General features: G+C 39.1%; 1 protein-coding gene across 1 annotated transcript in view; it reads right to left on the bottom strand.

The window, feature by feature from the left end:
- PKD1L3 (polycystin 1 like 3, transient receptor potential channel interacting) overlaps positions 1 to 27,658 on the bottom strand; it is a 66,043-nt gene that overhangs the window by 19,111 nt on the left and 19,274 nt on the right. Inside the window, 13 exon segments of the mRNA XM_033129221.1 lie at positions 7,551 to 7,647; positions 11,139 to 11,373; positions 11,467 to 11,659; positions 12,305 to 12,485; positions 13,229 to 13,428; positions 13,760 to 13,956; positions 17,239 to 17,385; positions 20,309 to 20,487; positions 20,770 to 20,871; positions 21,824 to 22,054; positions 24,953 to 25,146; positions 26,926 to 27,157; positions 27,498 to 27,626. Coding sequence (XP_032985112.1) covers positions 7,551 to 7,647; positions 11,139 to 11,373; positions 11,467 to 11,659; positions 12,305 to 12,485; positions 13,229 to 13,428; positions 13,760 to 13,956; positions 17,239 to 17,385; positions 20,309 to 20,487; positions 20,770 to 20,871; positions 21,824 to 22,054; positions 24,953 to 25,146; positions 26,926 to 27,157; positions 27,498 to 27,626 — 2,317 coding nt within the window.

Genomic DNA, 27,658 nt, shown 5'->3' with positions numbered 1-27,658 from the left:
CTATTTTACATTCTATTTGAAGCGACACTAGTGCCTTACCACTCGCTGAGGAAGTCAAACAGAACGACTTTACTTCCTGTTTTACAACAAGTGGGATCACTTCCACTCCTCATTGCACTAATCTATATTCAAAACTGTATAGGAAAATCTGGATTCAACCTCTGCCTACTTCTTGATCTAATGTTTTTCTATGACTACCACGCATAATAGCATTTATAGTAAAAATGCCTCTCTGCAGCCTCCATTGATGACCACCAAAAGCACCTGTAGAAGCCCCCGTCATTGGGCCCCATCTGTAGTTCTTGCAGCTGTTATTACTTCCACTAGGGGGCTATGGTATGCCGTGAGTAACAATAATGCTAACCCCCTAACTTTATAGCATACCTCTTCCAAATACTATCCTTAGGAGCCTAACTATAACCACTTCTATCTGTCTACACCACACTGACTTAAAAATCACTCATCGCATCACTCTCCCATCGGCCATGTAGCACTAGTAATTGGAGCTATCTTTATTCAAACACCTTGAAGCTACACAGGAACCACAGCCCTGATAATCACACACGGCCTTACATCCTCAATACTATTCTGCCAAGCAAACTCAAATTATGAACAAACTCATAGCTAAACTATAATTTTAGCTAGCAGCCTACAAACAATTCTTCCACTGATAGCAGTATGATGACTATTAGCTTTACCCTCAACAATTAATTGGAGAATTATTCGTAGATAACATCAACATTCTCATGGTCTAATATTTTTATCATTTTTATAGGAGCTAACATTGTTATTACCACCCTATATTTCCTCTACATACTAATTATGACACAATGAGAAAAACACACACATCACATTAACATTAAATCATCCTTCATACAAGAAAATACCCTCATAAAAATACGCTTGCTGCCCCCTCCACTCCTATGCACCAACCCCAAAGTTGTTTTGGGAACTTTGTACTGTAAATATAGTTTAATGAAAACATAAGATTGTGAATTAATAATAGAAACTAAAAATTCTTATTTACCAAAAAGTATGCAAGAACTGCTAATTCATGCCTCCATATATAACTGTATGGCTTTTTCAAACTTTTAAAGGATAGGAGTTATCCATTGGTCTTTGGAACCAAAAAACTGTTGCTACTCCAAATAAAAATAATGAATCTATTTGCCTCCTCAATACTAATTCCTCTACTTACACTAATCCCATTAATCATAACAATGACTTCTAATATTTATAAAAGCAAGACATATCTTCATTATATAAAAACTACAATTTCATACGCCTTTATCACTAGCCTAATCGCAGCAATATTTATCTAATCAGGCTAAGAAATAATCATCTCAAATTGACATTGAGTTAACTATTCAAACTAAAAATAACACTTAGCTTCAAGCTAGACTAATTCTCAATAATATTTATACCAGTAGCACCATTTGTCACATGATCGATCATAGAATTCTCAACATGATGTATACACTCACCCTAAATTTAACCTATTTTAAAAATATGTCCTTACATTTCTCATTACAATACTAATCTTAGTCACCACTAACAATCTTTCAACTATTCACTGGATGAGGATTCTATCATTCTTACTATACAGGTGATGACATAGTTGAACAGACACAAGCACTGCAGCTCTCTAAGCAATCTTATAAATCGGAGCCATCAGATTTATTATGCCAATAGCATGATTTTTATTCAATTTTAACTCATGAAATCTTCAACAGATTTTATTCAACCTTAGCAATACTAATTTCCCACTGGCTGGGCTCCTCCTAGCTGCAACTGGAAAATCTGCCCAATTTGGACTTCAACCATGATTTCCACTACAGGAGGCCCTATACCCATCTCAGCCCTATTCCACTCAAGTATAATAGTCATAGCAGGCATCTTCCTACTAATCTGATTTTACCCATTAACAGAAAACCTCAAGCTTATCCAAACAATATTATGCTTAGGAGCCATTACCAAATTATTCACAGCACTCTACGCTCTTACTTAAAACTATATTAAAAAACAATTGTCACCTTTTCTACCTTAAGCCAACTAGGCCTACTAATAGTGACCATTGGCATTTACCAACCACATCTAGCATTTCTCCACAGCTGCACACTTACACTCTTCACTGCCATACTACTCTTATGTCCTGGGTCTATTATCTATAACCTAAACAACAAACAAGATATTGGAAAAACACGTGGCCTATTCAAAGCATTACCTTCACCACAACCGCACTCATTATTGAAGCCTAGCACTAACAGGAGCGCCTTTCCTCACAGGAGTCCACTCCAAAGACTTAATCACCGAAACCGCTAATACATCGTATCCCAATGCCTGAGCCCTACTAATCACCCTTGTTGCCATTTCCCTAACAGCTGTCTATAGTACTCAAATCTTCTTCGCACTCCTAGGACAACCACACTTTCCTACTCAATTAATGAAAACAACTCTCCCCTAACAAACTGTTAAACATCTTAGTCAGAAGCATCTTTACTGGTTTCTTTATTTCCAACAATATTTCCCCAACAACTATTCCACAGATAACTATGCCTTATTATGTGAAACTAACAGCCCTAGATGTGAGTTTCTGGTAAAACTGTTCTGGGAGTATTTCTCTCTGGTTTCATTGTGAATGTGTAAGATCCATAACATAGGCCTCATCCCATGTGTAAAAACAGGCAGATAAAGAATAGGAGTAACTGTTCTAGGCTTTGTTCTGGCACTTGAACTCAACCTTATAACACAAAATCTAAAATTGTCCTTCAAACCTATTCAAATTCTCTAAACTTCCTGGATATTTTCTATCATACACCACCTCCCACCATTCATGAACTTATCAGCAAGCCAAAAATCGGCATCACTATTGCTTGACCTAATCTGATTAGAAAATGCTTTGCCAAAATCAATCTCCCAATTCCAAATAAAAGCTTCTACACTAGAACCGAAAAGGCCTAGTCAAATTGTACTTCTCTTTTCTCATTGCACTGACCCTAAGCCTGATTATGCTTAGTTTCTATGAGTAATTTCTATAATAATGACTCCAATAAGCAAGGGTCGACTCGTAACCACTACCAATCAAGTACCATAACTATATAAAGTAGCAACACCCACAGCTTCCTTACTGAAGAATCCAGAATCCCCAATATCATAAATAACCCACTCCCCTGGCCCGTTAAACTTCAATACAACCTCCACCTCATTTTTCAGTGTACAAAATTCATGTCACTTCTATAATTAAACCAGAGAGAAATGCTCCCAGGATAGTTTTACTAGAAACTCACATCTCAGGATATTGTTCAGTAGCCATAGCAGTTGTATAACCAAAGACTACTAACATTCTCCCTAAATTAAAAATACTATTAAGCCCAAAAAGGCCATTTAAAATTCATCACAATCCGACAACCAAACCTACCACTCACAATCAACCCAAGTCCCACATAAATTGGTGAGGGGTTTGAAAGAAACCCTACAAAACTAACCACAAATTAATATTGTGTGTTAAAATAAATACATGGCATTATTCTTACATGAGATCTATCCATAACCAGAGACATGACAAATCATCATTGTATTTCAACTGTAAGAACAGTAATGACCAACATCCTAAAATCCCACATACTAATTAAAATGCTCAACAACCCATTCATTGACCTACCAGCTCCATCACATGTCTCCTGATGATGAAACTTCAGGTCTCTTCTAGGAATCTGCCTCGTCCTGCAAATCCTAACAGGACTTTTCCTAGCTCTACATTACACACCAGACACTATCACTGCTCTTCTCCGTAACCTGCATGGGCTGGGACGTAAACTATGGCTGAATTATCTGGTATCTACATGCCAGCATCCTTCTTCTTTATCTGCCTGTTTTTACACGTGGGATGAGGCCTACATTATGGGTCTTACACATTCACAGAGACCTGGAACATGGGAATCATTTTATTAGTTACTGTAATTGTGACAACACTGATAGGTTGTGTACTACCATGAGATCAAATATCTTTCTGAGGGGCAATAGTCATTACAAATCTTTCGGCAATCCGTTACCTCTGAACCGGCCTTGTCAAGTGAGTCTGAGGAGGATTCTCAGTTGACAAAGCCACCCTCAGCCGATTCTTTGCCTTCCACTTCATCCTTCCATTTATTATCTCAGCTCTAGTAAATGTACTTCTATTTTTTCACAGAACAGGATCCAACCACCCAACTGGAATCGCATCTGACAGACATCTCTTCTATCCGTACTACACAATCAAATATATCCTAGAACTTTTACTCCTAATTTTAACATTATTCACATTAGTCCTATTTTCACCTGACCTCCTAGGAGACCCAGACACCACCTATACCCCAGCCAACCCCTTAAATACTCCCCCACACATTAAGCCAGAATGGTATTTCCTATTTGCCTATGCAAACCTATGATTCATTCCCAACAAACCAGAGACATACTAGTCCTAATTTTCTCAATCTTAGTCCTCACCATTATCCCAATACACCATACATCAAAACACTGAAGCATTAAAGTAAGCAAGTTAAATTTAAAAATTATTAAACCTTAGCAAATAAAATTTTACACTAAAACAAAACAAAAACAAAAGCAAACAAAAAGCCCACTGAAGCATAGCCTTCCCATCCCTCAGCCAATGCCTGTTCTGACTACTAGTAGCAGGCTTACTAACACTGACGTAAACTGGGGGACAACCAGTTGAACAGCCATTTATCATCATTGGCCAGCCAGCATCTATTCTATTCTTTTTCCTTATTCTGTACTAAGGCCCCTCACAAATATTAGAGAAAGCTACCTCGGAAAATGGAGAGTCTCTGTAGTATATCTAGTACCTTGGTCTCATAAACCAGAAAGAAGGGGAGCAACAATTCCCCCTAGGATTCAACAAAGAAGCCCTAGCTCCACTGTCATTACCCAAAGCTGAAATTCTACTTAAACTACCTGAAGCACCCTATATGAGTGGGATGAAATTAATCCTATGTGTTACGCCAGTATCGAAATATTTTACAAATTCACCCATCACTATGTATTTTGTGCATTAAACAATATGCCACATGTATAATACATAAATGATATATAGTACATACTTATGTATTATATAATCATACATTATTTACCCCATACATATAAACATGTATGAAGGTGTTAGAAAAAAATATGGTGAATGTTTAAATTAAAAAATAAAATAAAATAAAATTTATTACAGTAGAAGACACATTACCATTAATCCCCCTCAAAATACTCCCCCTCTCTTTGGACACACTTATCTCATTGTTCTTGCCACTTTCTGAAGCAGTTCTGGAAGTCCTCTTTCGTGAGTATCTTTATTTGCGCTGTCGTGGCTGCCTTGATGTCCTAAAGCGATTCAAAGCGTTTACTTTTCATGGTCATTTTGATTTTGGGGAAGAGCTAGAAGTCTCACGGTGCCAGATCCAGTGAATAAGGAAGATGAGGACACACTGTAATGTCTTTGAGTGAAATTGCCATAGCAGAAGCCACGTGTGACATGGAGCCTTTCCGTTGTGATCACAAAATACAGCGAATGCTGCTGCCGAGTGCCATCCAACGGAAAGGCAGGGATCTTCAATAGGGGAAGCAGTGTGTCGAACCTTAGTAACAGGGTGTAACAAATTTCAACTTGTTCAATGCAGTCAATAGGGTGTGAGACAAGGTGTGTTTTAAAGTGTGCCATAAATCATCCTCCACCATGACAACACTCCGTGTCACACATCGCTTCTAGTATAGCAATTTCTGTCAAATAAAAACATTACAGTGTGTCCTCCTCCACCTAATTCACCAGATCTGGCACCATGCAACTTCTGGCTCTTCTCCAAAGTCAAAATGATTCAGGACATCGAGGCAGCCACGACAGCACAACTAAAGACACTGACGAAAGAGGACTTCCAGAACTGCTTCAGAAAGTGGCAAGAATGATGGGATAAGTGTGTTCAAAGTGAGGCAGAGTATTCTATGGAGGATTAAAGGCAATGTGTCTTTTACTGTAATAATTTTTTTAAATTAAAAAAAAATTATTACAGTAAAAGTAATACTGTAATCACACGTCGTACATCAATCTTATATGTATTACATAATACATAACTGGTCCTCGGACATACATTTAACTTTATCACATGCATATCCACATCACAATAATGTTTGATATTACATAGTACATATCATCATTTATTTTACATACATTAAGCCAAATCATTTCCAGTCAACATGTGTATCACAGCCTAGAAACAGTTCTTAACTACCAAGCCCTGAGAAACTAGCAACCCTTCCACAAACAGACCCCTCTTCTCGCCCCACGCCCATCAGTCATGGGGTCTATATATGAACTACAAACAACATCTGGTTCTTATTTCGGGACCATCTCACCTAAAATTGCCCCCTTTCCCCTTAAATAAGACTTCTCAACGGGTTAGTAACTAAGCAGCCTATGCCGACACATAACTGTAGTATCATGTCTCTCGTGTTGTTAAAATTTTGGATATGCTATGATTCAGGGGGAGGCAGAGAGAGGTAGAGGAGAGAGTAGAGTGGAGGTTGGGGAAGGCATCACAGAGGAAGTAACATTTTTTTTGTTTTGAAGTATTATAGTCAGATAGAACTCTCCAGATGGACGAGGACGAGGATAAGAAAAAATAAGTCATTTTAGGCAGATGGGAACAGCAATTCAAGAGCATGGAGAAATGAAATGAGGACTATAAAGACTTATAGTTGGCTTATTAATTTTTTTAATTTCATAAGGAATGGGGTGTGGCTACCCCTCAGTAGTGTGTTCACTGCTGAGCTTAGAAATCTGTGCCTGCCAACAGTCTGCTGTGTACCTCTGTGGTGCTATCACTGGTTTCCTTCAGAGAGGTAACCCTCTCCTGAATTTTGGAGTTTATCATTTCCATGCATTTCTTCATAAAAAAAAATCCTCCAAGCAAGACATGCATTGTTTTGCATGATTTAAAATATTGTGTTAACTTTTCTGCAAGTTGCTTTTCTGCCCTCCACTGTGTTTGTGCAGCTTGTCCACATGTATAAGTAGCTCTAGTCAGTTACAGGGTAGACTCCCTCAGGCTTGGTGACTGAATGTGAGGAATAAGAGAGGAATTTAGGATTACTGTGACATTTTGAGACAATGGCAATGCTCTTAATGGAGATGAAAAAATATAGGGAAGTAGTAGATTTGTGGGGCAGGCAAGTATGTGTGTGGGGAGCACGTTCAACTTGAGATGCCTGTAGGCATTCAGACGCAGATGGTGAGCAGCTGGCAACATGTGGGGCTCAGGAGTGAGGAAGAGATTGAGGAGACCCAGAACACAGGGAGAGTTGGAGCACTGAGGGAGAGGGTGACAGGGTCTAGGGAGGAACGTGGAATGAGTATTGGTTGGCCTTGGACACTGGAGGAGGAGCAACCAGCTGATTAAAGATTCCCCCAATGGACAAAACTGCCTGAGTCAGTGAGTCGGCTACATGCACTGTTCTGATACAATCCGCCCTTCACAAAATTAGATATTAGTACTTAGAACTACTTGAATTACCTGAGAGTGCCAAGATCCTCATCGTTTGCTGCTTCTCTTTGGCAAGCCATGGCATCCTGTTCAGAATCAGCGAAAATAACAATGTGAAGAAGATTACCTAGACAGGAAAATCATCAGAGAAACTAATGAGCAAATATTACAGGATCCAAGAAGGTGACATCATCATGTAAAGATGAAGGTATTATTAATAAATTTCGATTATTTGGCCATTTTTATGGAAAACTGAGGATTAAATAATTTCATAATTATTTTTGCATAATCATGAGACCTGGAAGAGTCCCAAGTGTCTAAATAAATGCTAGTATTTGTATTTTTGCCTGTAGTCTTTAATCTGCTTGGCTAGGAAGGCTTACTATTAAATGATTTGTGATGATTTGTCTAAGCTGTTCAATAACACCTGTCTTTGGAAGTCCTTCGATGAGCTAGACTGGAGAAGCTACACTTCAAAGTTTCAAGGATTAAATATGTTTTGCTAAAGAAGTCATGGAATCTTAGAATTGAGTACGATCTTAAGTATTCCTCACTCCTTAAATTTTCATGGAAGAGGAAAGTGCTCCAGTTCTCAGGAGAATAAAGGACACGTTGATATTCCACACACCGTTTCCCCCACCTTACCTCACTGGGAAGAATCTGTGCAGGTGATTCCCTCCCTCTTTCCGGGCTGGCCTACCTACAGGTGGACCATTCTGCTCTGCCCCGGCTTCACAGGGTGGGCCAACTGGGCCAGGGCCAGGCCTGAAGCCTAGAGGAGGGTTTGAGGTCCTTCTTGCTGCTTCTACTTTTGGAGTTTAATGGATTTCAGGCAGCAATTCTGGGTGTGTCTGCTCTGAAGACTTAAGGTCGCCCCCTAGTGGACTGGCCCGAGGACTACACTGGGGGAAAGGTGTAGAAAGTACACCTGGCCATTGAGTCCAACTGAAATCTCCCCTGAACAGCTAGCCCCAGTTTGTACTTGATGCAATCACAGTTAACATGGTAACTGAGGTTTGAACTGTCTTGCTGGGAAACTGTTGTTATTTAACTAGACCATGCTAACTGGAATTTCTGCACACTGAAACAGTGCAAAGCCAGGACTGCCTGTATTCAGGCACGCATCACCTAAAAATCCAGACATTCTTATACCATTCTCACACTTAAGGAAATTATCAATAGTTTCCTAGAATAGCCTATCCATATTAAAATGTCTCATTTATTCAAAAGATCTAGAACAGTCCTATTCCATTCATATTTTTTATGATATTGACTTTTCAAAGAAACTAGATTTTTTTCCTCAGAGTGAACCAATCCAAGTGTGACCCAGGGGCCAGCAGTGTCAGCATCACCTTGGAACTCGTCAGGAATGCAGAGTCTTCGGCCCCATCCCAGAACTGCTATCCTCCATTTCAGTGTGTGTCTTTTAAAATTAATTATGCCTGGAACTAGTTGAGACCTTTCAACAGATAAATTCAATATTTCTTTGCCAATAGTGGGATTTTTTTTTCAACTGTCTAATTATTACCACTCCTATTATCTGCATGCTGGTTACCCTAGAACTACTGTCTACGTGTCTATTTCTTTATGATTTCAACATTTTTATATATGTTTTATGTTTTGTATTATTTTATTTTATCTTCCTGGTCATCAATTTGGGTCTCAATAGTGACATATTCTTCTTCAATTCAACTTCTGAGCTTTAGACTTTGTAAATCACATTTTTCATTTCCTGACAGCCTTTGTTTGTGTGTCTGATATACAGTAAGTCCTCACATAACATCATAGATAGGTTCTTGGAAACTGTGACTTCAAGTGAGACAACATAGCGAAACTAACTTTACCAGAGGCTAATTGATAGAAACAAGAGTTAAGTTCCTATGGCGTACTTCTGGTCACAAAAACATCACCACACTTCTAAATAAAGACCCAAAACACTTCTAAAAGAAAACATTGAAATAAATGAGATCTCTACATACATTTGAGAAAGATTAATGAAAACCAGTAACATAATTATTTTCCAACCGGATTATTTTCCAACTTGTTTATTCTAACTCGGGGTCTTGTGTGGCTGGAGCCTCTCCCTGTAGCTCAGGGCACAAGGCGGGACCCCACTCTCCACAGGTCGCCCTTCCATCGCAGGGCCACGCACACCCCCACACACTCACTCAGACTGGGACAATGTAGACATGCCAATGTAGCATTGGGATGGGGGAGGAAACTGAGTACAGTGCGTGGAGAAAACCCGCGCAGGCATGAGGAGGATGAGCAAACTCCACATAGAAAATAGCCCTGGCTGTGAATCGATTTTTTTTCCTCATCATTATAATAAAACTACGTTGAATGAAAATACATTATTCGAGGATCTGCTGTAATCCAATTACTGTAAGAGCTCTTGTTAGTTTTCAGTCTGTCTCCTCCAGCAGTTTTTAAAAATTAAGATCTACCTACACTTTGTATTCAGTCACTCTTCTACGATCAGTGGGTCTCAAATGGGGTCACCCGTTTGAGGTACACTGGAGTCACCTGGGAGCTTTAAACCAATTGGGGCTTGGAGCCCAGCTCCAGAAATTATGATTGAATTGGTTTGGAGAGAGGCCTGGGCATCACCAGTTTTAAAAGCTCCACAGCTTTACTTGTGGGAGCTCAGGCCCATCCTCTAGGGCTCTTAAAGCAGAGGCAATCCTGTCACCAAAATCCAGAATATTGGAAACTCTATAGGACAAACAACTTGGTTCCTTTAACAAATATAATGTGAGAATAATACCAAAAATAAAAGAGAGAGAGAAAGAGAGAAAGGGAGGGGGAACCTGTAGATTAAGTATTAAAAATACTTGAGACATAGTAACTGGTTGCAACAAATGGACCTTATATGGATCTTGATTTGAACAAAACTGTAAAACAAACATTTATGAGACAACTGGAAAATATCTGAACACTGAATTTTTAAAAAACTGTACAACAGACATAACAAAAGCCTTACCATCAACCTTTTTAAAGTGTCTAGTTTGGTAGTGTTAAATACAATCATATAGTTGTCTGGATATTAAGTAATTATTGCTAATTTATTTAGGTGTGATGATGGATTTATATTTAGGTTTTTAAAAGGGGAGTCCCTATCTTTTAGAAATATACAGACAAATATTTACAGATAAAACATGAAGTTTGGCATTTTTTTCTTCAAAATAGATGAAACAAGATTGGCCATGAATTGGTAATTGTTTGAGCTAGGTAATACAACTTTAGGGTTCATCATATACTACTCCCTGCACTCTTTTCTGTAGGTTTGACATTTTCCTTAATTAAATGTTTTTAAAGTTTTATGTTGCTTTTTTTCCCAAAGTAGTTTGTTGTCAATTTATTTTTTTTTAACTCGTCTCTCTTAACTCCCCAAACCTTTTTTGTTATACTTCTACTAATCAGTTCTTGTTAGTTTCTTGTGACTACTTCACACATACTCTTAACGAATTTTTCCCTTCTTATTTGTTTTTCTGGCGGTCAAATTGTCAGAACCATTAGGCATCTTGGATTGGCACCCATGGACCTTAGTTTCCCAAGCTCCCTGTAACTATAATGCTTCCTCCCATGCCAGTGTAACCTGGCCCGTTGGTCACGTACCTTTACTGGCTGGATGATGAAGACGTTTTGAAGCACTGATAAAATCAATGAAATAACCCAGCTTGTGGCTTGATCTTTGTTCAGTTCCAGGGTATAAAGTGCTGTAAAAAAGGCTGTGGCCAGGTTAGTGACACCCAGAAAGAGCCAGCAGATATAAGTCAACCATCCGGGCAGGCCATAAGAGGTGGACTTCTTCCCTCCTTCTGGGCTCAGGATGGGGAAACTGGTTGCTTCCCTTAAGAAGTTGAAGTAATACTCATAAGCAACAGCTGAGAGAGGGCAGGAAGATTACAGATGACAAAGAAAGCAGGTGTGGTTGGTGCATTACCTGGATGGCTCTTGCTCTGTGGGAAGCATGTGTGTTTCTAGGAATTCCTGGAGTTTTTGCAGTTCGCTGGCTGCATCTAGGAAGTTAGTAGGCTGGTCAACCTGGGTGGGACCCAGCGTGCATAAGTGAGATTGCAGCCTCTGCACAACTCTGAGCAGGTAACAGCAGAAATGATTGTGGTTTTCAGGAATCACTGAAAATATATTCCAGGTTGACACTTTAATAAGTGGAAGATTTCAACAAATAGTAATAACTGGTAGAGTTTAGCAGTTCATTAATTGATGGTGAGGTTAAATTTCCTAGACTAATGGAGGTGGGACCCAACACCTACAATATTTTTGTCTTCTCTGACCACGCTGGTAAAATGTGTAAAAATTTTTAAAATTCTATGCTTTGAGCTACAGACTTTTAAAACCTGATTGAGCTTTTTCACAACTGCAGTACATATGACCTATACTAGGTAAATGCCCAGGAGGGCCAAACTATATTCGAGAATCCATAAATGGCATAATCTCACAATTCTGTAGATGAAAAAGAATTGACAAGTTTCAATAGTCTCCAACAAAGCAGATGCACATGAGGGTTTGATACAGAGAATGTTTTGTGGGTTTTTTCTTAATCCTTTACTTTGTATCACCAGATAAACTGTCTCAAAAACCATCAGAAGGCTCAAAGTAATCAGCTCAATATTGGAAGCTTAAGGAAATTAAAACAAGCAGAAGGTTGAATTGTGCCTGTTGGTTATGCTGACAGGTTAAGAATGAGTAAGAAAGTAAGAGACATGCCAGGGAGTGGGAGGCAGAGAAGAGAGTAGTCACTAAAACCTACTGAGCTTTACCATTTGCCCAGCAGGGTCCTGTCTGCTGATGATAGCCTTGACCCTCTAAGTGAGAATAAATGAGGCTGGATAAAAGTGTCACCAGCTGGTTAATGTTGTAAGAACTCCATGAAGATTGTTCACACTCTGAGAGTAGGTACATATTTCTCCTGAGCAGAAATCCCACAGTTTCTTTCAAATCCTGAATGAAGAACCAAGATGAGAAAAAGTCAGTCTGTTTTACATTAACCCAGGACTGGAAGCAATAATAGATGGTAATAAGGCTGTTTCTTTACTCAGAGGAACATTTGATAACTGTAAAGAACCTCCATTTTTCATTTTTCTCTACTTTTTAAAAAAGAAGTCACCTCCCAATAGCTTCAAAACCAGTTTTATGAGGAGCAGCTAGATGGCTCAGTTGGTTAGAGCACGAGCTCTCAACAACAAGGTTGCTGGTTCAATTCCCATGTGGGATGGCCGGCTGCGCCCCCTGCAACTAAAGATTGAAATCGGTGACTGGACTTGGAACTGAGCTGCACCCTCCACAACTAGATTGACGGACAACGACTTGGAGACTTGGAGCTGATGGGCCCTGGAGAAACGCACTGTTCCCCAATAAAAAATTAAGAAAAAAACAACAAAATTACAGTAGTTTTATGAGAGAATATAGAATGAAAAAAGAAGGGACAGTCTGATCAAACATTAAAAGCTAGAACAACTCCACAGTAGTACATTCTGCACTCACATTCAGTCCTCAGAATACTTCATAATCAGGATAAAAACTAGAGGCATGATGGATCACAACTTAGGGGACAGGTATTAGGGAAAAGCTAGTAAGGTTCACAGGACCCGAGAGCCTTCTAGGAGATGATTTTCACTGGTCTTTCCCACTAAATTGTGAAAGGGAGCAGGCAATTTACCTGTAAAATTTCATACCAGGCTTACCTCAACTACCTTTGTGCGAGAGAGAGGCTCAAAAGAAGCATCTGAGGGGCAGGAGGCCTGGATGGGTGGAAGGAGAGGCAGTGGTTCCTGTGGCTGAATCAATGGGAAGAGCTGCCCAATTAGAAGGTTGATTGGGAAGAGAATGACAGCAGTTTGGATGCTGATAAGTAGTTCGGACCAGGTCACAGCAAATGGACCCACTGAAAGAAAAGCATTATATCAATCTTCCTCTCCAACCACTGAAATCATCAGAAAGTCATGCCTTTCCCAGGTTTAAGTGTTTATGTAGCAATTTAACTATGATTATTAAGGGTAGAAAATTATTATGTCAGTAAAGTTCCTGATGTGTTCCTAAGGCTGCTTCACTTATTAATGAATGAGAACAGTGAAAAAATGTTCTAATGTATTCTAGTATTCTAATGTTAGGGCTGCAAAGGAGAAACGAAGGCACATCATGATTCTGTTTCTAACCTGGAAGTAAGGAGAGTGGGTGACACACCACAAACAACACATATCCGGGCTCATCCATACCTTGCTCATCTCGCCTGGCAGTGGTGCCGTTTATCTTCCAGAACATCACATTGATGACCATGTTGCAGAGCAGAAGGGTCATGCAGCAAGTGAGCCGCTGGACTCTTGTAAACTGGTTCCAGGGATGTCGAGTTGCAACTGAGAGCCACAGATAATCCTGGGTGAACTTTTCTACAATCATGGAGGAGAACAGGTGCCTAACAAGATCCATCAGAACAGGAAAGACATGAGATTTCGTTCTGAAAGTGCCTTAGACCAAGATGTGTTTGGCCCAAACACAACAAATTACGTAACAACAACTTGGCCACTATTCCACACCTCTGTGAAGGGCTTTCAGATGACAGATCATATGATTCTTTTATTATTTTAGGGTAAAAAGCTTCTGAGGATAAGGTTATGTTGTATAAGATTTTAAAATTAAAAGCTGTTGTTTTAGCTTTGTCAGAGTTTTGATAAATCTTTTTTACTCTTCAAAAGTTTGCATTAGGCTTCCACTCAAGACAGTTTGGTAAATACATATTTTGAGCACCATCTCTATTCCAAAAGTGGAGGAACTATAAGTAAGACATAGGAATAAAGAACCAAAAATATTGGCTGGCTTAAAAACAAATATCTGTAAGGAAGAGAAATGCAATGAGAAAACAAGGGGGAAAGAAGCACAGGATTATTAGGCTCCAGGTCTGGAAGAAGACAGGACACTGAAAATGTTTCATAGGCTGGGGGAAAGGGAGAGTAAAGCCAACTTCACTGCTTGAAGCCAGCATTGAGGCTGGAGCTTATGCAAGGATACTACAGAACAAAAAATTGCCGTAGAGCTCCAAATTTACAGGTAGGGAAGTGGGTGAAAGAGGATAGCCCTATGACCGGAATTGAGCCAAGAGATCCACTGGCTCATGAAAAGATCTGCAATATGCAATAGCCCTGGTTTCATTAATTTCATTGAGAATAGGAGCTTCAAAATGCTACAATATAATAAGGCCTAGTTCTAGACATGTGAAGGGTTGGGTAGAAACAGCAGCAAAACTACTAGTCAGGGATGAGGGTGAAGAGAGATTGAGACAGAGAGAGAGAGAGAGAGGGAGAGAGAGAGAGAGAGAGGGAGGGAGGGAGGGAGGGAGGGAGGGAGGGAGGGAGAGGGAGAGAGAGAGAGAGAGAGAGAGAGAGAGACGGGGTACAGAGAGAAGTGGGGGGAGATATTTAGATTTAACAATAAAATCACTCGAATACACAACCCCAAATTCCTGATCACAGAAGAAATCTAATGCTGAGAAAGGTAGGCAACACAATCAATAATCAGTCCAGAAGAAATTAATTTTATGGGACATTGTGACAGATTTTAAAATTTCAGGTTGCTCAAAGATACAAGCAAAGAAATAACATTCACTTAAGGAGAACAAGACAGAAAGAAAATAAATACTCAAGAGTAGTTTAAAAACATGGAGGATAGTTTGAGAAGCTCCAACACATAGTAAGGGAATGTCAGATGAGCAGTATTTTCAGAAGTGACATCTGAGAATTTTTCAGAATTAAAGATATGATTCTGCATATTAAAAGTACAGTCTATGTTATATGTACTTTATCACAATAATTTTTTAAGTGCCTTCTGAGTACCAAACAGGATAAAAACTAAATCCACAGTAAAAAGGATTATGGTAAAATTTGGAACATCAAAGATAAAGATAAAATATTAAAAGGGAAAAGGCAGTATACTTTAAAAGAACAACAGCTAGACTGACAGATTCTGCAGTGTTGGAAGGTAGTGCTTCATGAATACTTTACATTGAGGCATTAATAAAAAATTTGCATCTGGACTCTCTTTTAAGGTATCTTGGTATAAGCAGACAGCCCTGAAAAGATAGAGACAGTGACTATCTTTGGAGCAAATTTAAATTTCTAGATTGTAAAGACAGAGACACCCCCCTCCCCAGAGACATTCTAGGGTATAAAGATAGAAACACCTTCTTACCACCCCTTGAGAAATTTACTTAATGTTTCAGAGTAACACACAATCCACAGAGGAGGAGAGGCAGGTTTCCCAGCAGCCCCTATATCAGATCAGAGTCTCCCAATCTTGGGATTTCTCTTTTGTAATGTATATCCACTGCACGGGCAGGTAACACCTGGCTCTCATCACATTACCCTGTGGGCTTCTGGGAACTGACACAACATTATTACACTGTCAGCTATTTCAATAAGTACTAAATTATCTAAATCCATCTGGCTCAGTGAAAATGGTGGAGTAAAGAACTCTGAAAATTCTCTCCTCCATAAAAGCAATGATAAAACTTCTTTTAAAAAGCCAGAATCAAAATTTTCATAACTCTGGTAAATAACCAAAGGTCTGTAGCAACCTGGGAGTGTTTACTCATGAAAAATGGCTGAATATCAGTAAGAACAGTGAGAGCTCTGTGGCACTTTAACCCATCTCCCTTTCTCTAGCTCCACGGTAACCTTGAAATCCAACACCTTTCAATCACAGTGAAAACTAGCACCCTGGCAGCCACAGAACAGGGTTGGAACTCCTTCAAAGCCTCATTCCTGGAGGATTGTGATTATTTGACCTGTCTGATAGTTCCCTGGAAAACCCCACTTGCAAGACTGTCCTTACTTGACCTGTGTGCTTACCAACTGCAAAGTGCATTTCTCTTGCAGGCACTGTCAAAAATATTCACAGGCAATTGTTTAACTTAAGGCAGGGCTGTAAATTGCCTTGCTGAGTGTTGAAGACATGTGACAACATGCACACAAAACCCCTCAGCAAAGACTGGGAGACTTATTGGTTCGAGGCATTTAAATCTCTGTCCAGTCATTAGCTGACCACTTAACTAACTCAGCAGAAACTTCATTTGCCAACCATGACAAAGAATGACAGACTTCACAGAATTAGTTCAGAAAAGTCACTAAACAACAACAACAAACACTGAGAATAACAAATCCTGGGGGAAGGGAAGGAAATCTGTTTTCTGGAGAGGCCATATTCAATTATTTAAAATGTCCAGTTTTCAACAAGACATGCAAAGAAAATATAGGGCGCGTGCGCACGCGCACACACACACACACACACACACACACACACACACACAAGCAGTGATTGTCCTTGAGGAAGCCAAGACATTGGATTTCAAAGACAAAAGCTTCAAATCAGCTATTTTAAATGTGTTCAAAGAACGAAAGGAAACCATGTCTAAAAAAACTAAAGGAAATGAGAATAATATCTTGCCAAATAGAAAATATCAATAAAGATACATAGATTTAAAAAAAAAACCAAGTAGAAAGTTGCAGTTGAAAAATACAATAAATGAAATGAAAAATTCACTAAAGAGGTTCAACAACAGATATGAGCAGGCAGAAGAAATAATTAGCAAACTTGAGGATAGGTCAATTAAAATTATCCAGTCTGAAGAATAGAAAGAAAAAAGAATGAAGAAAAATGAACAGAGCCTCAGAGACTTGTAAACACCATCAATTCCCAACAATACCTAAAGGAAAAGAGCTCTTTCTTTGAGACTGTTATGAAGACCTGGTCACGCTCGCAGTCTCCAAGGTCCACGGCCAGCCAACAATTGCACAGGAAATGCCATTTCCTTTTACCTGCCATGTCACTGACAATTACCTGGTTTACATACCTAAAGTAAAACGAAGACAGTCGTGTTAGGGAGGTGGGCACAACTCAGTTGCTGTAATAAGTAATCCCATGGAAACAACCATCATTGGATGAATGGATAAAGAAAACGTGGTGTGTACACACACACACACAATCACACAGGAATATTATTCAGGCATAACACAGAATGAAATCTTGTCATTTGGAACAACATGGATGGAACTTGAGGGCATTATGTTAAGTGAAATAAGTCAGACAGAGAAAAACAAATACCATATGATCTCATTTATATGTGGAATCTGAAAATTTAAGAAAAAAACAAGCTCATAGATACACAGAGAACAGATTGGTGGTTGCCAGAGATGAAGGGTAGAGGGTGGGGGAAGTGGGTAAAGGGAATCAAGAGGTACAAACATCTATTTATAAAATAAGTAAGTCATGAGGATATAATGTACAGCGTTATTGTAGTTAATAATACTGTATTGCACATTTGAAAGTTGCTAAGAGAATAAATCTTAAAATTTCTCATCACCAGAAAATAAAATTCTGTAACTACGTATGGTGACAGATGTTAACTAGACTTATCGTGATCATTTCACAGCATATACAAATACTGAGTTATTGTGTTGTATACATCTGAAACTAATATGTTGTATGTTAAATATACCTCAATAAAAATAAATAATTTAAAAAAGAAGTAATCTTGCACTGTCAGAGAGTGTCCAAGTAAATGGATTGTTTCATCGCAAGGCAAGAACTACAGAAATGAGAGCTGATCCCATTTTTCCCTTCCCAACCTCTAAGGGAGTCCATGTACCGAACACCAAAATGCAGATTTCTATAACCTATGAATAGTCCAGTGTGTGTACATATTCTTTAAGTTTCCTTGTGACAGCCCTGCCACCTCTAAAAGTATCCCATATGCCTCTAACTTTTATCACCAGTGTTTGAGGGGGTGGATATGGGGGTTGGGGCATGGTCGTCAACATTTATATTAATGACCTATTCTATTTGGGTCTGTGGCTTTGTTTTGACTTCATAGAGCCACAGACCCTGAGATTTTGTCCTTTTTCCAACCACAATGTTTTACCATGTGTCTAACTTCTCCACTAATTTCAACCGTCAACAAACCTGTTCTCTGGAACACCTAACTGACCAATCTATTTGACTTCATCTTGCAATTTGTCAGTTAACTTCCTCCTTTACTGTGATGATGCTATTTCCCCAAGAGTCTATGTCTAATGTCATGAAACCACTTCAATTTCTCTGGTCAAAATCTTTGTTTAATTTTAGGTCAAAGTTATTTTCTGTATGAGGAATAGAGGCTCCTTTAAAGCTAAAATATTCCTAAGGACTCTTTAATTGAGGCAGTTTATAAAATCACAGGAGACTAAGTTTATTTGATTTAAAGTTAGCTAGTGCATCTTGTACAGATAAAGCTTGCATTTAAGAGCAGAGCATAAAAGGGAAGAAAATGTTCATGTTCTGACTGATGGGAAACTAGTCATGGGCTTTCTGTGCTTCCAGTGTAACTTTCTTCTTTCTTTTCTTTTTTTTTAAATTAAAAGTTTATTGAGGTGACAATGGTTAGTAAAGTTACATAGATTTCAGGTGTACAATTATGTAATACATCATCTATCTATCACATTGTGTGTTCACCGCCCAGAACTTTTGTCTTCTTATTCTTTCATATGTGAGAAAAAAAGAATCTAATGTAACTGTACAAATTCAATGTTAAAAATTTTGAAAATACTTAAAAATATACTGAAGGAAATTTTTTTTGAAGGAAATTTAAAAAATTCATAATCCTACTACCCAGAGACAACTACTCATAATAATTTAGTATATATAGCTCTAGACATTTTCCTATATGCGTACTTTAAAAACAAATCAACTGTATTGTAGTATAATTTACATATTTTTATCATTTAAAAAATACAGTTCAATGCGTTTTGACAAATGTGTACCCTTGTGTCAGCACCACCATCAAGATATCACCCCAAAAGTTCTCCTGTGCCCCTTTCCAGTCCATTCCTCTCAGGCTCACCCCTGGACCCAGGTGTGAGCTTTTCTGACCAGCTTTCTGTCTCTATGAGTTAGGTGGCCTTTGTTTAGAATTTCATACATATGGAATCATACAGTATGTATTCTTCTGTGTCTGGCTAGTCACTCAGGATATTTTTTGGAATTCATCCACGTTGGCTATATCAGCAGATTGTTCTTTTTGTCAGTAATACTCCATTGAATGAATTTACTAACATTTGTTTGCTCATTCACCTGATAGCCATCTGAGGTTTTTCTAGTTTTTGGCTACTAACAATAATAGTGCTATGAACATATGTGTATAAGTCTTGGATGAACATATTTTTTCATTTATGTTGGGTAAATACCTAGGGGTGGGTCTGGGTCATATGGTAAGTGTATAACTTTATAGGAAACTGACAAAATGTTTCCCAATGTAGCTGCACATTTTACAACCCCACTGGCAGTTGTCTGTGAGCTCTAACTGCTCCCCATCCTCACTCAAAATTGGTTTTGTCAGACTTTTAATTTTAGTCATTCTGGTGAATGTTTAGTGCTCTCTCACTGTGGTTTTAATTTGCATTTCCTGATGACTAATGAAGTTGAGCATCTTTTCAATATTTCATTGTTATGATTTTCTCTTCACAATCATGACAACATTTAATGAAAATTAAAAGAAAAACAAAAAACAAAAAAACATCTATCATTCTACCATCCACAAAAAATCATGTTAATTTTCCATATTGTTTTCCAGGGTTTCTTCTTTATAGGCAGCTTTGAAATTTAAATCTAATAGTCATTTGTTACTCTTTGGCCCAAAGCATTACTGATTGCTATTTTTTGTGATGACATGCTAGACTTTCCCCAGAATGCTAAACATCCACAGCGAAGAAACGACATGCCAGCATGATCTAGGTACGTACCATGAAGGGCTGACACCTGAGTTGTCATGCCAGAGCCGGAGGCTGTGAAGTTCCCCTAGAGAGGACTGAGTGCTGAGGAGGAAGACATCCAGTCCCCCGCGTTCAAAGACTGCCTTTTGGGAATCCCAGAGGTGATGGGGTTCAGTCCGTCCCTCTGATCCATAGAGGGTGATAATCACCTAAAACGTGATAGGGAAAGATAAAATACAGGAAATTCTCACATGATTCTTTGGGTGTAACCCCAAGGAGAAAGATGAAGGCAGAGAAAACTGTACTGAGCTGAAATCTTTGGGATCTTAGACAAGTGTAAAGGGCCCTTCAGAGTTATAATTTAGAATGAGGAAATATCACTCTTTGTGATCTGTTGTAAATGCTACAGGACACCGGCATATCCCCAAGTCAGTGTATCTCATGTGGCAGAAGACACACAGCAATGAATGAAAAACATTAATTTCATTCACCTTAGCTGTTGTAGAGGCCTTTCTTCGATATCCAGTGGAGACCTGAATAAGGTAGTGAAATTGAGAGCTGGGGTCATTATCAGCCAGGACAGTGACCTTCACCTGCAAGAAAAGCAGAACCAAGAAAATTGGCAGACCTTTACTGAGTACAGTGGAGCTGTCTCCTCCAGCTAAGACACAGGAGGATACACTACTGCAGATGTGCCACCCTACAGCTGGGGTGTAGGTAGGAGGGAAATAGGCAGACCTAAGCTAAGTGATGAGGGGGGAATGAGGGCTAAAAGGCCAAGGTCTACACCTCTAAAAGGAAAGTCATTAAATCAATAGATCAGACCTTGGGCCTCTAAATCTTTCCACGTCCCTCCCACCCAGATAGAGTTACCTGACAACATACAGGATACCCAGTGAAAACCTGAATTTTAGAAAAACAATGAATAACTTGAGGCATACTTGTACTAAAAATGCATTCACTAGTTATTTAAAATTCAAATTTAACTGGGTGTCCTGTATTTTTATTTACTAAAACTGCCAATTCCATATACACGGCAACAAAGAAATGGACATATTGTATATTCTAGAATTTCCAAGTGTCAGAAAACACAAGAATAAGAAAGATACAGAACAGAAATTAAGAACAGGCTGTCATCAAAGGATTTTTTTGTTTGTTTGTTTCAAAAAAAGAGTTCTCACAGGTTCTTATATATTGCAATTAAATTATAATTTGATTTACACATAACTTTCAAGTCCTATGTACAAAGTGAGATAAACTTGCATTTGATTATAGTTAAGTTCTCTAGGTGTCTTCTTTTGGCTTATTCCTAACCTAAATGTATCATATGGGGGTTCAACCTTGGCTGAAAGAAAAAAAAAATGGAGATACAGAGTTAAGTGTTGAGACAGTGGATATGAACAGAAATTTAAGAAAAATCCCACCTGCATTTCTACCCTGCCCAGAACCACGTGACCTGCCTCTTTTGATGAAGGTGCTTTCCCCCATCTTGTTCAACATACTCAAGACATTGTGGCAAAGCTTTTAGAATCAAAGTCTCATCACCTTCTGCATATCTGCTTGATCCTTCCTCCGAGCCCACACAAGTATGAGCATATAGAACCCTAAAAGGCTGGCCAGCAACGACACCCCAACAGGGTTGTTGGTCACGCGAAGGAACAGCTTGATTGTGTCTTCCACGTTCACTGTCCGGGGCACAATGAAGAAGTCGCTGCCAAAATAGGTCAGGTGGTTACAGAGACACTGAGTCCTCCAAACTGTGCTCTGTGGGCCAACCTGGAATGAGAATCAAGACATTCATGCTAACTGAACAGAGTGCTCAGGAAGGGAGAAGCAGAAAACATAAACACAGGTAACTCAGTGTGGGAAAAGAATGTCCAGTGGGCTTATTCACGCCTGGTGGTAGCGTAAACGGGCATAGCCAATGTGGACTGCAGTTTGGCAACTTCTAGTAAAGCTGAAGAAGCACAGACTCTTTGAATCCTGAAATTCTAGTTGTGAATATATACCCTAGGGGAACTTTGCACATGTGCACAAGGAGACATAACAAAGAATATTTTTGTCAGCACTGTTTATAACTATAAAAAAATGGAAACAACCTATATGTCCAGTAACGGCAGAACATACAAGTAAATAAGTAGAGGCAAACTGGTGGAACACAATGCAGCAGTTAAAAAGAATGTGTATCAACATGGATAAATGTTGAGTGAAAAAAAGTTAAAGAAGGACATGTATAATGTGATGCCATTTACGCAAAGACCAAAACAACACTGACTTGTCACCTTTTGTCAGTCTCCTCACTGGAATGCAAGCTCTTCAGGACACTGTCTAGCCTATCACTGCATCTCTGGTTCCTAGCCTTCGGCCTGGCATGTAGGAGCTGCTCAGTAAATATTTGCTGGAAGAATGAGTACGCTCACCAAATCCAGGACAGTGATTACCCTTTGGGGAGAGGGAGGAAATGAGATCCGTGGAGGATACACAGAAGAGTTTGATTATATCTGAGCATTGTATTCTTTTTAAAAATCTGAACTAAATAGAGCAAAACACTAATTTTATGATAAAGCTGAGTGGTGGGTTTAATGTTTTTTATATTATTTAGTATAACTTTCCCTATGTCATTTCTTCATTTCTTAAAAAAAGTATTTTTAAAAATGTCACTAGGCGAATAGATTCTAATTCCAGGTTGGATCACCAATTCCATTTCTAATTATGCAGATGAAAAGTCTAAAATAGTGTCTTTATGACTAACTTCTTTCCACCACACAAGGTTAAGTTCTGATTGCCTAATCTATGTTCTGCCCTCGGAGGAACTCTCATCCCTTTCTCTGCAGCTCTGTTCCTTTCACAGACTCAAACACTACATTGGGCTTCAAGGAAGCAGGAAATCTCCTGATGCATTTTGCAATCAGTGGGCATTGTTGTGCCAGGAGAAAAGCTCTCAAGTCTTGTTGCCTAATGTGTGGTTTCCCTGGCCAGGGCACTGCCATCACCTGGTTGTTTGCTAGAAAGGCAGAATCTCGGTCCTGCCCAGATTCACTGCAACAGAATCTGCATTTTATTTAACAAGCTTCCAGTTTCAGGATTTGATTGAGAAGCAGGCTCCAGATGATCCCAGCAACCATTGCTTGAGGCCATGAGTGGTGCAGGTGTCTTTCAAGAGAATCCTCTTTCCTTCTATTCCAACTCTGGATGACACTTTCTCAGATTACGAACAGACTCATGATTTCCAGAACCTTGCACCACATTCTTTGTGCAACTGAACCAGGACTTAAATCAGACAGGATCTCACAGAATCATTATTGTGAAAATGTATAGTGCCATTTTAAAGTGGGCAGACACCTGGGGCTAGGCAATAATCACGAAAGTGACAGTCTGTCCCCATCTGGCCTGGAATGTACAAGAATCTGCCAGCTTATTTTTTTCCCCAATCTTTTTTTTTTTTTTTTAAAGATTTTATTGGGGAAGGGGAACAGGACTTTATTGGGGAACAGTGTGTACTTCCAGGACTTTTTTCCAAGCAAGTTGTTGTCCTTTCAATCTTAGTTGTGGAGGGTGCCGTTCAGCATCAAGTTGTCCTTTTCAGTCTTGGTTGTGGAGGGCGCAGCTCAGCTCCAGGTCCAGTTGCCGTTGCTAGTAGCAGGGGGCGCAGCCCACCATCACTTGCGGGAGTCGAGGAATCGAACCGGCAACCTGTGGTTGAGAGGACACACTCCAACCAACTGAGCTATCCGGGAGCTCAGCGGCCCCTCAGTTTAAGGTGCCGTGTTCAATCTTAGTTGCAGGGGGCGCTGCCCACCATCCCTTGCGGGACTCGAGGAATTGAACCGGCAACCTTGTGGTTGAGAGCCCACTGGCCCATTTGGGAATCGAACCGGCAGCCTTCAGAGTTAGGAGCACGGAGCTCCTACCACCTGAGCCACCGGGCAGGCCTCTCCCCAATCTTTTTATTTCATAAGAAATAAAATAATAAAACATTATAAAGTTAACTATCTCTCCCTATAGTTTATTTTTAAGTATAAAAATTCCCTTGTTTTCAGCAGGAAGTTCATTTCATTATACCCACAACATATTTAACACTAGTAGAATTTAACAGCTTCCATATACTGCTTTTATTATTTTTTCTAGAATTCTCATATTCACCGCAGACTAATGTTCGAAAAAAAAAATTACACTAGATGGGCGGGGGGGTGGGGGTAAGGGGGAAGGTGAGGGGATTGGAAAACAATCAGTAACCACAAGATGGCCACGGGGTTTTGAAAATTAATCTGGGGAACGTAATTTAGTGGTTACCAGACGGTAAGGGGGGTGGGGGGGTGGGAGATGAGGGTAAGGGGGATCAAATATATGGTGATGGAAGGAGAACTGACTCTGGGTGGTGAACACAAAATGTAATTTATAGATGATGTGATACAGAATTGTACACCTGAAATCTATGTAATTTTACTAACAATTGTCAACCCAATAAATTAAAAAAAACAAACAAACATAAAGCACAAGCCTGCTCCAAAGAGACTCTCTTGCCCAGCCCACTACACAAACCCTCCTCCTTCTTCCTGGGCTGGTTTATTCTATTTCCTCTCTGACAATTTTAAGGGAAATGAGCTAACAGATGCACCATGTTGAACGCCAGCTAAGGTAGAAGAGAGGCAGAGAAGTGGCACAACTTCTGACCTGACACCCGCTGCTCCTCCATGTGCCATTGTGGCTGTCCCAGAAATAGCACTGAGTGACGGCGGTTATGATGGAGAACAGGGTGGACGCCTGCTGAGCACGCTCCTTGCTTGTATTCAACACAGCTGTTATGTAGTAAGTGCCAATCCCATACTGCAGACTCTCTGGATTCAGCACCCATGTATACTCCTCATCTGAGAACAAAGCAGAGTGCTTAACTGCACTGCGCAGGCGAGAAAAATACCATTAGAAACTTTCTTTTGAAGAGTCTATTATTATTTTATATCACAAACAAAGCAATAAACCGAGAGTTACAAATGCTTTTTTAAAAAATGACCAGGGATACAATCCAGGGCTCTGGATTACTACTGTCCCAGTAAAAAATCATATTCTTTTGATAAATGAAAACGTAGGTGTAATGAATTAGAATGTATTATGAATTTTAGAAACATTAAATCACACACAAAAGTCAGTAGCTAGAAGACCTAGGTAACAAAAGAAACACAAGGACGAAGCCAGGATAGAAACTGAGTGGTTCCAGGGAAGGAGGCCCGAACTGCAGGCCAGAGGCCTGATTTCAGGCCTGGCTCTGTCACCAGGCAGCTGTTCAGGGCAAGTCACCCAATCTCTCTAGTTTTCTTATCTTTTAAACAAGGAGTCTAAACTAAAGGATCTCTAAGATTTCTTCCAGCCCCAAGAGACATGATTTTCTTGCCAAGATCGGCAAGAAAAACAGAGCAGATGTTCTGACTCAGGAAAGAGTCTGTGGTTATGCAGACAGAACTTGGTAGCTGGCAGCCCGGTAGAGGGAGTTAACTGCCTTCGGTGTCCTGTGTTAGCGAGGCCTATGCGAGAGCCAGGAAAAACTCATTCAATACAGGAAGACTGTCGTGAAGGAACACTGTAACATGCTTTATTCACTCTGATTATTTTTCCCAACATTTTTTTTAATGTAAAAGGGTAATTCTTTATTAAGACTTTTCAATTACATTTAAAGTTTATATGATCTTATACCAAGACTTACTGAGCTATCTCTGGGCCTTACCCAAATTAGGATTAGAAATAAAGTTGAAATATAAATTATATATATATATCTATATATCTATATATCTATATCTATGTATATAGATAGATAGATAGATAGATATACATAGATATATTTATTCAACTATGATATATGAAGTTTGAAATACATATGACCCATTGTGCTGAAACTTTACTTCTGCAGGAGTCTCAATATTTTATTATGAAAATTTTCAACTATATAGAAAGTTGAGAGCATTTTACAGTGAACTCCCATATAATCACTAACCAGATTCCACAATTAACATTTTACTAAATTCGCTTTATCACATATACCAGGGGTGCCAAAAAATGTATACAAGTGGACACTTTGGTCAACGTTGCTCAAGCAGTAGTTCGCCATAATCAAAAATGTCTGGACGCTGATGGTAACCACTTTGAGCACCTCTTGTAATTGCAGAAGTCAAATGTGACTTGTATTCATCTTTTGTTATCGGTATATATAGAGTATTATAATTTTAATACAGTTTTTCTTTCTTAGAATGTGTACACAGTTTTTTGGCACCCTCTGTATATACTTCTATCTATCCCACAATCCATCTGTTTTTAAATACTCTTTCATAATCCATTTTTTTAACAAATGGTCACATGTATCTACATATGTAGTAAAATTACATAGAACACACACACACACAAACACACACAAGTGCTTGGAGAACTGGTGAAAGTCAATGCATTCCATCAATGTCATTTCCCAGCTGTGATACTGTATTGTAGTTATGCAAGATCTTATCATTAGGGGAAACTGGGTGAAAGTTATATGAGCTCTCTCCATTTTATTTCTTACAATTGCATGTGCATCTACAATTATCTCAAAATAAAAAGTCAATTAAGAACAAAGAAAAAAATGTATTACAAAGTCAACTGCGAACATCTGAGTGGGGTCTTACCTTTCTGCCAGACCTGATCCTTCGGAAGAGTGATGTTCAGGTGGAAGTAAGTGTGGTTAAGTTGATGCTGGAACCCCAGGTAGAGTGTCATTGAAAGGGGACTTTCAGGCTCTATGGACACTATTAGGGATTTCTCCAGGGAAGTGATGTTCACCGTGACAGTAAAATGGCCTGTGCTCATGTTGAGGCTGGTGGGATGGGTTTCCATGCTAGCATTTCTCCAGAGCATGATCTAGAATAAGAAGTTAATCACTCTTCAAGTTTAAGATGACCCATCCATTGATGTCTTTCTGTCTCCTTTACAATGACAATGAAATGAAACTTGCTAGGTCATCCTCTTTGAATGTTAGTAGATAACATGGTGCCAGGAGTTAAGGAAGAGTATGTAGTTTGAGACCTAAAACACCTTTTCCTAACTTCTTTCTAGAAGTTCCTAAGTAAAAATGTTAATAACAAAACCATGGCACTACCATAAATCTAAAATGTGTTCCTTTAGGGTATTGCATCTTTCTACTCTATTTTCCAGAAATTCCAATTCCCTTCTATTTTATTCCCTAGTAATCAAGTCATACCTCAATATCTTCCATTAAATTATGGACCTGGAGCAATTTGTGATTAGAGCTTAGTAATACTCTTCCGATGCTTCCAACAATGTTCCTGTCATCAAAATCCTTGAAGGGATTGAAAGCTAGTCCTGTTACCTAGAGACAAGAAAACTCTAGTTTCATCATTT

Source organism: Rhinolophus ferrumequinum, chromosome 15, assembly GCF_004115265.2.
Source record: "Rhinolophus ferrumequinum isolate MPI-CBG mRhiFer1 chromosome 15, mRhiFer1_v1.p, whole genome shotgun sequence".
NCBI classification, from domain to species: Eukaryota; Metazoa; Chordata; class Mammalia; order Chiroptera; family Rhinolophidae; genus Rhinolophus; species Rhinolophus ferrumequinum.
Note: the sequence above shows the minus strand (reverse complement) of the source record. Positions and strands in the feature narration are given on the sequence as shown.